This window comes from Elephantulus edwardii, unplaced genomic scaffold (genome assembly GCF_000299155.1).
Source record: "Elephantulus edwardii isolate Elephantulus edwardi_28Jun2011 unplaced genomic scaffold, EleEdw1.0 scaffold00297, whole genome shotgun sequence".
Classification (NCBI taxonomy): domain Eukaryota; kingdom Metazoa; phylum Chordata; class Mammalia; order Macroscelidea; family Macroscelididae; genus Elephantulus; species Elephantulus edwardii.
Window position 1 is genome coordinate 2,889,276 of NW_006400047.1, and position 13,170 is coordinate 2,902,445.

Sequence of the window (13,170 nt, forward strand, 5' to 3'; positions counted from 1 at the left end):
GGTGCATTTAAACCATTCACGTTCAGTGTGACTGTTGAAAGGCTAGGTTTTATTGCTATCATTGTGTTGAGTTCTTTTTGGTGTTGTTGCTAGTTACTTTGGACCATGGAGCTTTCTGTGGTATATCTGTAAGAAGGACATTTCTGAGTCTCTCCTGCAGTGCAGGTCTTGTTTTTACAAACTCTCTTAGGTTTTGTTTTTCTGGGAATATCTTGATCTGTCCTTCATATTTGATGGATAATTTTGCTGGGTACAGTGTTTTTGGTTGACAGTTGTGTTCTTTGACTGTTTGATATATGTCTTTTCACTCTCTTCTTGCCTCCGTGGTTTCTGCTGAGAAATCGGCACTTAATCTTATCTGTTCTCCCTTATAGGTTACTCTTTGTTTCTCCCTTGCTGCTTTCAGGATTCTCTCCTTATCCTTAGTTCTGGCAAATTTAACTGTGATATGCCTTGATGTTTTTCTTTTGGGGTCGAATCTATATGGTGTTCGCTGAGCTTCCTGAATATATATTCTCTGATTCTTCATTATGTCTGGGAAGTTTTCCTCTGGTAATTCTTCCAGAACTTTTTCAGTGCATTTACTTGCTTCTTCCTTTTCTGGGATTCCAGTGATGCGTATGTTATTTTTCTTGATGGTGTCCCACATTATTCTTAGGTTTTCTTCTTTTTCCTTCTTTTTGGAGTCTGCTTTTTGCTCTAGCAGATCAGTGGTGACAATTTTGCCTTCAATTTCACTGATTCTGTGTTCCATCTCATCAACTCTGCTCATATGTCCCTCCATCATGTTGACAGCCTCTGAAACATTGGAGCTTATATTTTGAATGGTGGGTTCTTGTTTTTCCAGTGCCGCTAATGCCTTATTTGTTTTCCCTGCAATGTTTTGCATTGTTTTTTTTTTTAAGTCCTCCTGGTCTTTGCTTGTAACATCCTGTAATTCATCAAGTTTGTCTTTCATCTATTGGATATATTCAATCACTCCTCTTTTAAATTCTGTGTCAGAAAGTTCCATGAGACTTTCTAGTTTCAGGGCATAGGCTGCTCTTGTGTCGCCCTTTGTGAGTGACATCTTGCTTTGCTCTTGTATATTGTGTGGGATAGTTTGCTTTCTTCGAGACATTGGTATGTGTTCTTGATCTGAAGACAATGCTCTTGAGATCAGATGGGCAGCTACCGAACTTGTGCGTTTCTCTGACTTTATGACTTCAGAAAAATGCCAGTTCAGCGCCTGCTAGGGCAATCTCTTGTTGCTAAAACAGGTCAAGGTGCTCCCGTTTAAAGGCAAGTTGATTGCCCAGATGTGTAAGCACTGGTGTGGAGCCAAATGGGGTGAGGCAGGCAAAGGGTTGGGTGATCGCAAGGGCAGGTCAATCACTTGGAGGACCTTGCTCAAACCTCTGCTGTCTCAGTTTGCTCATGATTGGAGTCCCTACTCAAATTCCTGCTGTCCGTTTCCTACCCAGTGGTTTTCTCAGTGTTCCCTGCCTGGTGGCACTTATGCAGGTGCCCTCACACAATAGCCCCTGCTACAGCAGGGTCCTGGATCCGACAGGATCCGAAAAGTCAAGGTCAGATTCCCACCAACCCACTAGCCTCTGGCTGGTCTGCAGAGTTCACAGAAGCCAGCTGGCTGGCTCGTTTTGGGCAGTTGGTACAGCCCAAGAGAGCTCTTGGCCAAATTCCCCACCTGTGGGCACGCCCTTAGGTGCTCTCCCAGGTAATCAGCCATGCCCCTGTAAACACAGATACAATCCTACCGGCCTTTCTCCTGCCAGGTTAGTTCCACAAGAGCTCGGCTGATAGCTCCAGGTGATGGCTGGATCCACGGTGGTGCCCTGAGGTCACAGGGCTGTGGTTGGGGCTGAGGTGCATGGTTGTGGAGCTTCAAGGGGGGCGGGGGAAGGGGAGGAAAGCAAGGGACTAGGGGGTAAGGAACGCAGGGCTTGGACACTATCACCAAGAGGTGGTGGCGGAGCTTGGGCGCTGCTGGGGGTTTATGCAGCAGCACCCTGTGTGTTGGGGGTTACACAGGTGCAGGCTTCAGGGGGGTCACACAGTGGCGGGTAGTCTTCGCTCCTCTGGGGTCTCACGGTCTTTGCTTCTCTGGAGTTCCACGGTGGGTGGCTGACTGTTGTTCTTCCCGGGTCCAAGTATATGTTTTGCATGAGCACATTAAGTGTTCAGGGATTCCCATTAATCTCAGAGTCAGCCATAGTTTGTTGTGATCCATACAGTCAAAGAGAAAATATGCTATCACTGTTTCCTGTTGGCTACCTGGTTCTCTGAAATACATCACTAATTCTTCATAGTAGTCTTTCCCTACTAGACAAAGTGCTCCTATAATCTTGGAATCCTAACACACAGTACGTTGTACAGCTACCACTAATGAGATTGAAATTGGAAGTAAGTTGAAATCTAGTTAGCATAAAGTTTTAGAAATATGTTCTTATTATTTTAGGTAGATATATAAACATGACTGTCATTTTTAATACCTTCAGTTGCCTTCCTGCCATTTAAAAAAGTTTATATGTTCCCCCCCCCCCCCAAAAGGTTCAACATACAAATTCAGGGTCATTGCCATCAATCATTATGGTGAGAGTTTTCAGAGTTTGGCTTCTCGACCTTATCAGGTGACTGGGCGCTCTAACCGTTTTTCGAATCGACCAATAACTGGGCCTCACATTGCATACACTGAAGCGGTCAGTGATACAGAGATCATGCTGAAGTGGACAGTGAGTGAAATATCTTCTCTAATTAGAATTTGTTCTGGTTTATGTTAAAAATAAGTTTACTATCCTCATGATACAAAACTATCAGAAACAAGTTTTTGAACTTTAACTTGAAAGAGGACTGAAGGGCACAACTATTTGTCTAAAAACACATACTATAAATGAGACAGGGTTAGAAAGAAAGTTATTTCTGTTTGGCTTTCATCCAAATACTATCACTTCATGATTTATTAACTTTGAACCAAATGTAATTTTGTACTTTTAGAACTAGCAGAGTGTGTTGCTTTGCTTTGCTCAACTCTGCAGTGAGTTAATATTCCTAATACTTTTTAATAGCTTGAGTAAATAAAAAATGGTAATCAATGATGTTTGTTAAAAGGCTTATCACAAAGATAAATCAATCTTAAAGGATATGAAAGTTCTATTTTTTGTCTTTGACAATCCTTTGCTTCTGTTGTTTTTCCTCCCCAGTACATTCCAGCAAGTAATAATAACACTCCCATTCAAGGATTTTATATCTATTACCGTCCAACAGATAGTGACAATGACAGTGATTACAAGAGGGATATTGTCGAAGGTAAGTCTCATGTAAAGGGTCCTTGGAAGAGATGGTTTAAAAATACCATCTGATGTTAAGAGAGTATGAAAATGAAATTAAATAAAATGGCATATGTGCTATTGCTGTTGAATTTTTCCCAGAGAAAGAACTTTTTCCTGTTTATTATATAAGAAGAATTCTACCTTTTGATCTCAGGAATGGACAGTTACAAAAACAGAATTGTATATCTTGGTTGCAGTAGTGATTAATTACAAAAATATGAGGAAGATATGATTTGTTGATAATTAATCTGCAAAACATTTCTATATTCTGTTGCATTTTAATGAGTTATACCTGCATGTAAAAATCAGTTGTAATTTATAGATGTATGAGAAGAAATATATCAAGCCAACAATTTTATTGAAGACTTGGACTACAAAGCCCACTCCTTGAGCATACTATTCACTTTTAGAAAGAATTTTTTGAAAAAGATCTTTTGAAAAGATTTTAGAATGCCTATAGAGAAAAAGCAGCCAGGATGGAGAAGGGTATTACAATATTGTCTTTCTGTGGCATTGAAGATGTAATGTAAAGTTCTGTGTCTAATGCCCAGGCCCTATACTGGCTGGCTACTGCTGCTCACACCTTCAGTCTATCTCCTGCACCTCTGCATTTCTCACTGTGTACCTTCACATGGACCTTCTTTCCATTTCCTTTTATACACCTAGGTATTTTTTGCATCAGGTCAGGGCCTTTGTTCAGGACAGTACCTCTTGCCTAGCATCTTTCTCCCAGCACTAGCATCATTTTCATGCTTGAATTCTACTTCCTACAAGAAATTCTCCCTGCCAAGCTCACTTTCATTTCCATTGTTAAAAGAGTGGAAGTGACAACATCTGGCCTCTGTTAACTTCACAAGGGAGAATAGTCCCTGTCAAGAACATCATAAAACAAAACAAAATTCTCTGAGGTCAGGTGTGCCCTCCACACACTTACCGAAGCTCCTTCTCCCAATTATAACCTCTCCTTGAGTACCCTCACTGGGTCCAGTAATTCATTGTAATCATCACAGAGATTCCATAGCAGCACGCTCATGATTATGGTGTTTATTAAAGGTGTGATGTTAACAGGTTATAATCCAGGTTGGAAACAGGATGAAATTCTTCAGTCAGAACTACCTGTCAGGCAGGCCCTTCAACCTTCTTCTCTAGGTCAGTCTTAAAAAAATTCTGCCAGTTATCACATCTTCACCTCTCCCCACTCCACTGTCATCCAATAAGCTTGGGCGAAGGCCCCTAGTTCTGGCTTTCTTTGGGCAGCAGTCCCAGCTCAGCTGTCTCCAGTCAGCCTGTGGTACTCCATTGTTGCTGTTCATGCTCCCATGTGGCTCCTGCCTGCGGTGCATAGAAGTCTGATTCCTAAAGATGTGCACTGCACCCCTCTGCTGCGGCTTTCTCGATGGTTGTGAGATTCCCATTTGCTGCTGCTGAATTTAAACCTGACAGGAAGGCAGAAGTGACTAATACCAGCACAAGTCATTTATACACATGCTGTTGTTATGTTCCCACCCACACATGTGATTGATAAGAGAATCAGCTCAGTAACAATGAATAGAGACTGTACTATGCAGTACTAAGAGATCTTCATTTTGGTTCAGCTGAGTTACTGGAATTAGAATGTCAGAGTTTTTTTTTAATTTAAAAAAATTTTTGAGAGGTTAAAAAACTTACAAAGTACTACTAAACAAGGCAATTATAAATATAATTAATATATATCTTTGTTTCTCCATGTACTTTTTTTAGTTCTATGCTCTGGAAAATTCTAGTGGTAAGCAATTTTTAAACTCTTTGTTTTCTTCTAGTGAGATATTTCAACTTTTATAGCCTTCTTAGCTGTGAATATTAAGCATGTTGTTGTTGCTGTTGTCTACTGTCAAGTTGGAACCAATTCATAGCTGACTTTCCAATAGGTTTTTGAGAAGCAGTAAATCACAGGAGAAAATTTTCCATCTTTATCCAACAAAGCAGCTGGTGCATTTGAACTGTTTGCTTTCTAGTTGGCAGCATAGCTCCTTAGAACTAAAGTAACAAAACTTGTACTTGAAAGTATTGTCTACAAATGTGAATTTTTGCCTTTTGGATTACAGAGAATTTGTTCATAAAGGTAATATACTGAACATTTAGATGTTTATGTGGACTTCACTATGCCATGTAATAGGCTGATTCCTTATTTTCCCACTTAGGTACTTGAAATTCTTTTTTTGGCAGTTGAAAGCTGTAGTTCTCTCAAGGAGAACAAAAAAAACATTCATTCTTTATACATAGTGTTTTCTATAAAATAAAAACTTCAATTACTTAAAATTGTTGCCCTAAAACTTTTTAAGCTTTCAAATAAAATTTGAAACTTTATTAATTTAAAAAAAGAAGGCCAATTGTAGCATTAAGTTTTTCCATCTTCTGAACTAAACTCCACTGTCACTATCCATTTACTGGTGGGGAGCAGCAATACCCTGACGGGGGTAAGCACAACAGAGACACACCACTTGGAGAGCACTTCAGAGAGCTGACTCAACTTTATTGGAGGTTACAGTGCACTTATATACAAGCAAGTAAACAGGAAAACAGTGGAGTGGATTTGTAGATGTGGAGTTTGCAGATTGGATAGGAGAACCTCAGCTCAGTGCAGACTACTCCCAGCTCAACAGATGTGGCAGCCATCTTCCCCAGGTGGCAAATTTTCTCAAGTGAGCACAGCCAAGCAAAGAAAAGTGTTCTCTGTCCCGTATTAAGGGCTGTTGGGTCAGACAGGCTTGCACTTATCCAGAGCTAGGCGATCTGCCCTGGCCAGAGGCTCCCTCCTCCTTCCCAGCATTCCCCAACACTCCACATTTTGATAAATTATAAATGTTTCCAGCATACAAATGCTTCTGTGATGAATGTTTTTATCTTGTCAGGTAATAATATGACTTTCAAATAACTAATCATCCTGATCTGTAGTCTTTGCTTTTGTTTCTCGCTGTGGTAAATAAATCCTTACCTTTTCTAAAATACCCTTTGAAGGAGAGGAGAATTGTTTGTTAAGCAATAATTTTTTTTTTTACCATTTTAGGCATTGGGAAAAAAATACTCAAACAATGAATATTAATCTAACACAATTATTTTAATTATTTTCTCTTACTACATTTAGACATCTAATTTTAATTAGCACTAGTGTTATGGAGTAATTATTCTGTTGTTGTTGTATGATGTCAAGTCAGAACTGACTCATAGCATACCTTCAGCAAGTTTGCAGAGGTGGTAAATCGCACTGGAGGAGATTGCCCAGCCTTCTGCAGAGCAGCTGTTGGATTAAAACTGCATGTCTTTGGGATTGCAACACAGTATATAGATATGTTCCAGTTTCAGCTAATATTTGATCAGTGTACTAACTGGGTATTCCATACATTGCTGAACTTCTTGGTGTGGAACATTCAATTAATGGAATTCTTCACTTCTTGACCCTCTCAGTAAAGCTGTGATTCTTTTTTTTTTTTAAAGCTTTGATTCTTAGGTATTCAGCTGCTCTTCCTTATAAAATACAAGTTATGTGAATGAATCATATTATATAGGTGACTTGCAAATGGGCATTGAGCTTCCAGATGGAAATATTTTTATCTGTGTTGAATTGGAAAGCAAGCTGGTGAGCCAGGTGGATTTGACATGTGTATGTGTATGTGTCTGTGATTTACTTTGGTTTCATTTCTCCTCCTTTAATTAATTCTTAAATTAGTTGATGATACAGTTGAATTGATAAAAAACATGGAAATAGTTTGAAGACATGTTGCAAAAGATTGGTAGTGCTTCAAGAGTTGAGTCTAGAAACAATTTCCCTGTTTATTAAAATTGGTCATAGTTCATGGAATCAGGGAATGATTTCCATTGGAATGATCAGTCTACAGTGTTCCTTAATGGAGTGTTGGTTATGTGCCACTGATAACAGAATTCTTATATTAGAGATACTTGTGTAGTTTGGAGATTTTGACTCAGAAGAGATAGTATCTGAGTGTTTTCCTGGTAAGACACCATTTGCTTATCTGATACATAATATGGCTTTCCGTGGAATAACAGAGCATTTATTTGCCATGGAAACACAGACCCAAGAACTTGAGGGTTTTTACCTGTGTGTGAAGCTAACATGTGTTTTATGACTGAGTCACCACTGATTTTTAAAATTAAGTACATTATCATTACCAAGAAATACCATTTTGATTCAATTTATTTATTCTTCTTACCATTTTTCTCATATTATGTAATAGATATGTTGTTCATCTGTAGTTCATTTAAAAAATACCTATATGGAGTACTGATAAGTGCTACTGGCTTAGTGTTAAGGTGTTGAACTGCCAGTACAAAGGCACACAGTTCGAATCTACCAGCTGCTCTGTGGGAAAGATTGACAGTCTCCTCCCATGTGATTTTACTGCTTCTGAAAACCCACTGGAGGGTGAGCTATGAGTCCGTTCTGACATGAGTGAACATACCACCAACCTATTTGAGTACACTACTATAGGACTATAGTGATAAGGAGTTACTCCAATCTAATTTTGAAAATATTTTATATTGACATTAACATTTAAGTCACATTAGGTTTAAAGCTTATCTTTTTCTTTTCTAGGTTTAAAGCAGTGGCACATGATTGGTCATCTGCAGCCAGAAACTTCCTATGATATTAAAATGCAGTGCTTCAATGAAGGAGGAGCAAGCGAGTTTAGTAACGTGATGATCTGTGAAACTAAAGGTAGGAGAAGAATGAGAATTTGTGCTCTATCCCTGGATAGTAGGAGAATCCCAAACTCTGGATTTTTCTTAATGACTATGGATATAATTGCTTAAGAAAACTTAATGCATGGACCATTTCCTGGAGGAATACAGTCAGAATGTCCCAAAACAAAGTATGTATTGGGTGGAATGCTTATCTAAAACATAGCTTATAGAAATTGATCCTGCCTCTAAATCTCTGTGTGACTCAAGCCTATCAGTGCTCTCTCTTTTTCTCCTTGAAAAAAATATAATTGTTTGCTCACTAATTTGAAATTTTTGAGAATTAGAATACTAAAACTTGAGTAAGAATTTTTAGGAAAAGTTCCACACAGGTTTATAGTGGTTTCTTAAATAGTATACTCCACTTGTTTAAGTATAGCAGACTGAATATGTTAATAGTCCCAACTTCATGTGTGTGTATGTGTGTATTTTTGTTATTGTGTATAGTAAATTTGACTGATTCATATAGTTGACCCTCCAGCAGATTTTCAAAGGCTGTATAAATGGCATGAGAAAAAGTTGCCCACACACACACACACACACAGAGTTGAGAATATTAACATGTAATTATAATAAACATATATGTTGTTTGTTGTGTACTGACCATAGCTGACCCACCAGTGGGTTTTCAGAGACACCTGAATCACATGGAAGGAGATTGCCTATCTCTCTCCTGCAGAGCACCAGATGTGTTTGAACTGTGCACCTTTGGGATTGCAGCACAGCTCCTTTCCACAAGGCCACCAGAGCTACACACATACACACACACGCACATGAGTTGGTAGTGAACTTTCTGAGACTGCAAGTTACACAGGAGGAGATTGCCCATGTTTTTCCTAAGGAGCTGGTGGTGAATTTGAACAGAGAGAGCCTTGTAATAAAATATTATCTTTAAAAACAAAACCCTCAACACATTGTCAGCCGCCGTTGCACACAACGTCAGCACCTGCCACATGTGTCTTCAGCAGCAATGGATCTGTTCCAGTCAGTTAATTAGGTACCTATATTAAAACATACTAAATGGCCTAGACTGCTCTCCTGCCTAGAGCACTAGACTGAGGGCCTGCTGCCTGAAGAACCTGGCTCAGTTGCCTGGATGCTCCTGCCAGCCGCCTGGATGTCCCAGCCCCACTGCCTAAAAAGCCCTGCTCCCGCAGCCCTTGTGCACATCACCTGGAAGCCCAGCACCACTGTCTGGAGGACCTGGCCCTGCCTTCTGGAGGACTACCTTCTACTGCCCCTCTGAACTGTGCCAGAGACAGTAATATCACAGATGATCCCATTTCCTCTCCCTTCCTGGAGCTGAAGCTGCCTGTATCCCTGGGCACCTTGGACCCTCCTAGACTAGCTGCAGCAGTTGACTGATAGAGAAGACTGCTAACGAACAGGCCGTATCTCTCCCCAACTGAATCAAGTCTTCCCTTAAGTCAAAAGCTCAGAGGGAAAATCAGGCAAGGTAGTTGTCCTGCCCTCCTCTGGAGCAGTGACTTCCTGAACTGAGGTTTTCAGACCAAGAACCTGCTAAGAGTATAGGCTTGAAAAACTCTACCACAGCAATGTCATAAAAGAAGCAGGCTACCTCACCCCCTACACAAACCCAAAACAAGATGCTACCCCCAAAAAGTAACACAATATCAATGGATTTCCTGAGCTAGAGTCGGAAAATCAAAAGAGCCAAACTCATTCAGCATTTCTTAAGCTCAAGGAACTGAAGAACAAATTCAAACCTCGAGTTGCTATAATCAAGGATGCTTTAGGCAGAATATTAAATGATCCAGGAGGTATTAAAAGAAGGTGGAAGGAATATACTGAGTCATTGTATCAAAAAGAATTGGCAGATACAGAAGAATTTAATGAAATAACATTTGAGCAAGAGCCTATGGTGATGAAGGAAGAAGTTCAAGCTGCCTTGAAGGAAATAGCAAAAAATAAGGCCCCAGGAATAGATGGTATACCAATTGACATATTTTAGCTAACAGATGCTGCCCTGGATGTGCTCACCAAGTTGTGCCAAGAAATCTGGAGAACAACCACTTGGCCAACTGACTGGAAGAGATCTATATTTGTTCCCATTCCAAAGAAGGGTGACCCAACTGAGTGCAGAAACTACAGAACTATCTCACTGAGTTCACATGCAAGCAAGATTCTACTGAAGATTATCCAAAAATGACTGGAACAGCACATCAGCAGAGAATTGCCAGAAGTCCAGGCTGGGTTTAGAAGGGGTCATGGTGCTAGGGATATTGTAGCTAATGTCAGATGGATCTTAGCTGAAAGCAGGAAATACCAGAAGAATGTCCGTGTTTCATTGATTATGCAAAGGCATTTGACTGTGTGGATCATACAAACTGTGGCTGACTCTGAGAAGAATGAGAATCCCAGAACATTTAATTGTGCTAATGCAAAACCTATACTTGGACCAAGAGGCAGTCGTCAGAACAAAGCAGGGTAACACCGCATGGTTCAAAATTGGGAAGGGTATACACCAGGGATGTGTCCTGTCTCCATACCTTTTCAACCTATATGCAGAGCAGATTATCCAAGAGGCTGGGCTCTATGAGGAGAAGTGTGGCATCAGGATTGCTGGAAGATCTGTTAACAATCTCCGTTATGCAGATGACACAATCCTGCTTGCCGAAACTGAGAAGGACCTCATGCATTTGCTACAGAGGGTCAAGGACTGCAGCCTTCAGTATGGACTGAGGCTTAAAGTCAAGAAGACAAAGATTCTCAGCGCTGGACCAGTTGCTAGCATCAGGATGGATGGCGAAGAGGTTGAGATTGTTCACAGCTTCAGTTTGCTCGGCTCCACGATCAACACAGTCAACACTCTTGGCACCAGCAGCCAGGAAATCAAAAAACGTATTGCGATGAGAAAGTCTGCTCTTAGGAACCTCTCTAAAATACTCAAGAGTAACGGTGTCTCTCTGGAGACTAAGGTCCGCCTGATACAGGCCATGGTCTTTGCAATCACTTGTTATGCATCAGAGAGTTGGACAATGACTAGGGAGGATAGAAGGAGAGTTGATGCCTTTGAGCTGTGGTGCTGGAGAAGAGTATTGAATGTACCATGGACTGCCAAGAAAACAAACAGATTAATCCTGGAGAAGGTTAAACCAGGCTACTCCTTGGAGGCAAGGATTCTGGGGCTTCATCTGACATACTTTGGACATGTTGTAAGGAGAGACAGGTCTTTAGAGAGGGACATCCTGCTGGGTAGAGTAGAGGGACAGTGCAGGAGGGGAAGACCCTCTATGAGGTGGATTGATTCAGTGACTGGGGTAATCGGGATGGGTGTGTCAGAGGCAATGAGATTGGCACAGGATAGAGCACCGTTTAGGGCTGTTGTACATAGGGTCGCTATGAGTTGCAAATAACTCGATGGCACATAACAACAACAACAACAGAACCTCTGATGGAACTTTTTGACACAGAATTCAAAAGAACGATGATTGAATATTTTCAGTGGGTAAAAGACAAAAGTAAAGAATTACAGGACTCTGCAAGCAAAAAGACCAAGAGGAACTTAAAAAAAAAATCCCACACAAGTCAAATTAAAAAAAAATAAATAAATAAATGAGGTATTAGACACTCTGGAAAAACAAGAAATCACAATCAAGAATATCAGGACCATTGTTTCAGATGTTGTCAACCTGTTGGAGAGTTGAAGAAATGGAACACAGAACCAGCTAAATAGAAGATAGAATTGTCACCACTGATCTGCTAGAACAAAAAGCAGAATCCAAAAGGAAGGAAAAAAGAAGAAAACCGAAGAATAATGTGGAACACCATCAAGAGAAATAACATGCACATCATCGGAATCTCAGAACAGAAAGAAGCCAGTAAAGGCACTGAGAAAGTTGTGGAAGAATTACTAGAAGAATGAGATAATATGTATTTGAGAAGCCAAACAAATACCATGTAAAATAGACCCCAAAAGAAAAACACCAAGGCATATCATAGTCAAATTTGCCAGAACCAAACGTGAGAGAATTCTGAAAGCAGCTATAGAGAAAGAAAGAGTAACCTCTAAGGGAGAGCAAAGAAAATTAAGTGCCAATTTCTCAGCAGAAACCATGCAAGCAAGAAGACAGTGGAATGACATAAATCAACATGCAAAGAAAACGCTGTCAAAACTTTTCATCAAATACAGAGGAGAGATCAAGATTTTCTCAGAAAAGCAGAACCTAAGGGAGTTTGTAAAAACAAGACCAGCATTGCCGGAAACACTGAAAGACATCCTCTTTAAAGAGGTGCCATAAAAAGCAGGATGGACCATATTAAGCAGCAACAGCATGATAGCAATAAAACTTTGTCTCTCAATAATTACACTAAATGTGAATGGCTTAAAGACACCATTGAAGAGAAAAAGAATTGCACATTGGATTTAAAAAGCCAAAACCCATCACTATCCTGTCTTCAACAGAAAAGTGAAGGTAAAAAAGGAGTTAAAAAAAAAAGGGTGGAAAAAATATGCTAAGCAAATAACTAGGAAAAAGCAGGAGAAACAAAATTAATCTCTGATAAAATAGATTTCAATGCAAAAACCATCACAAATGATGAGGAAGGTCACTACATAATGCTTAAAGAGTCAATAGAACAAGAGAACATAACAGTAATATCTGTTCACCAAATGATAGAGCTGCAAAATATAAAAAAATACACATTAAAAAAACGGAAAAAGAAAATAGACAATACCACTATAGTAGTTGAAGACTTCAGTACAACACTCTCAAGAATAGATAGAACTATCAGAAACTCAACAGAGATACTTAAGAATTAAAACACACAATAAAGCAACTTGATCTCATAGATAGCCCATGGACTGCCAAAAGAACAGATGTGTCTTGGAGGCGTTGTAAGCCAAGTGTTCCTTGGAGGCAAAATTGATAAAACTTTATCTCACATACTTTGAGCATGTTGCTAGGAGAGGCTATTCCTTGGAGAAGGACATCATGCTTGGGAAGGTAGGAGGTCGGCAAAAGAGAAGAAGACCCTCAACCATGTTGTTGTTGTTGTTAAATGCCATTGAGTCTCAGGCGACTCATAGTGACCCTATGAAGGAGAGTCCTGGACGCTTGGGTGCCTTTCATCCTCTCTCCCG

General features: G+C 40.0%; 1 protein-coding gene across 1 annotated transcript in view; it reads left to right on the forward strand.

Annotated features, from left to right (window-relative positions):
- The window catches only part of CDON (cell adhesion associated, oncogene regulated), a 130,289-nt gene that overhangs the window by 67,663 nt on the left and 49,456 nt on the right, over window positions 1-13,170 (forward strand). Inside the window, exons 11-13 of the mRNA XM_006900864.1 lie at window positions 2,551-2,732; window positions 3,201-3,306; window positions 7,921-8,043. Coding sequence (XP_006900926.1) covers window positions 2,551-2,732; window positions 3,201-3,306; window positions 7,921-8,043 — 411 coding nt within the window. The remainder of the gene's footprint in view (window positions 1-2,550; window positions 2,733-3,200; window positions 3,307-7,920; window positions 8,044-13,170) is intronic.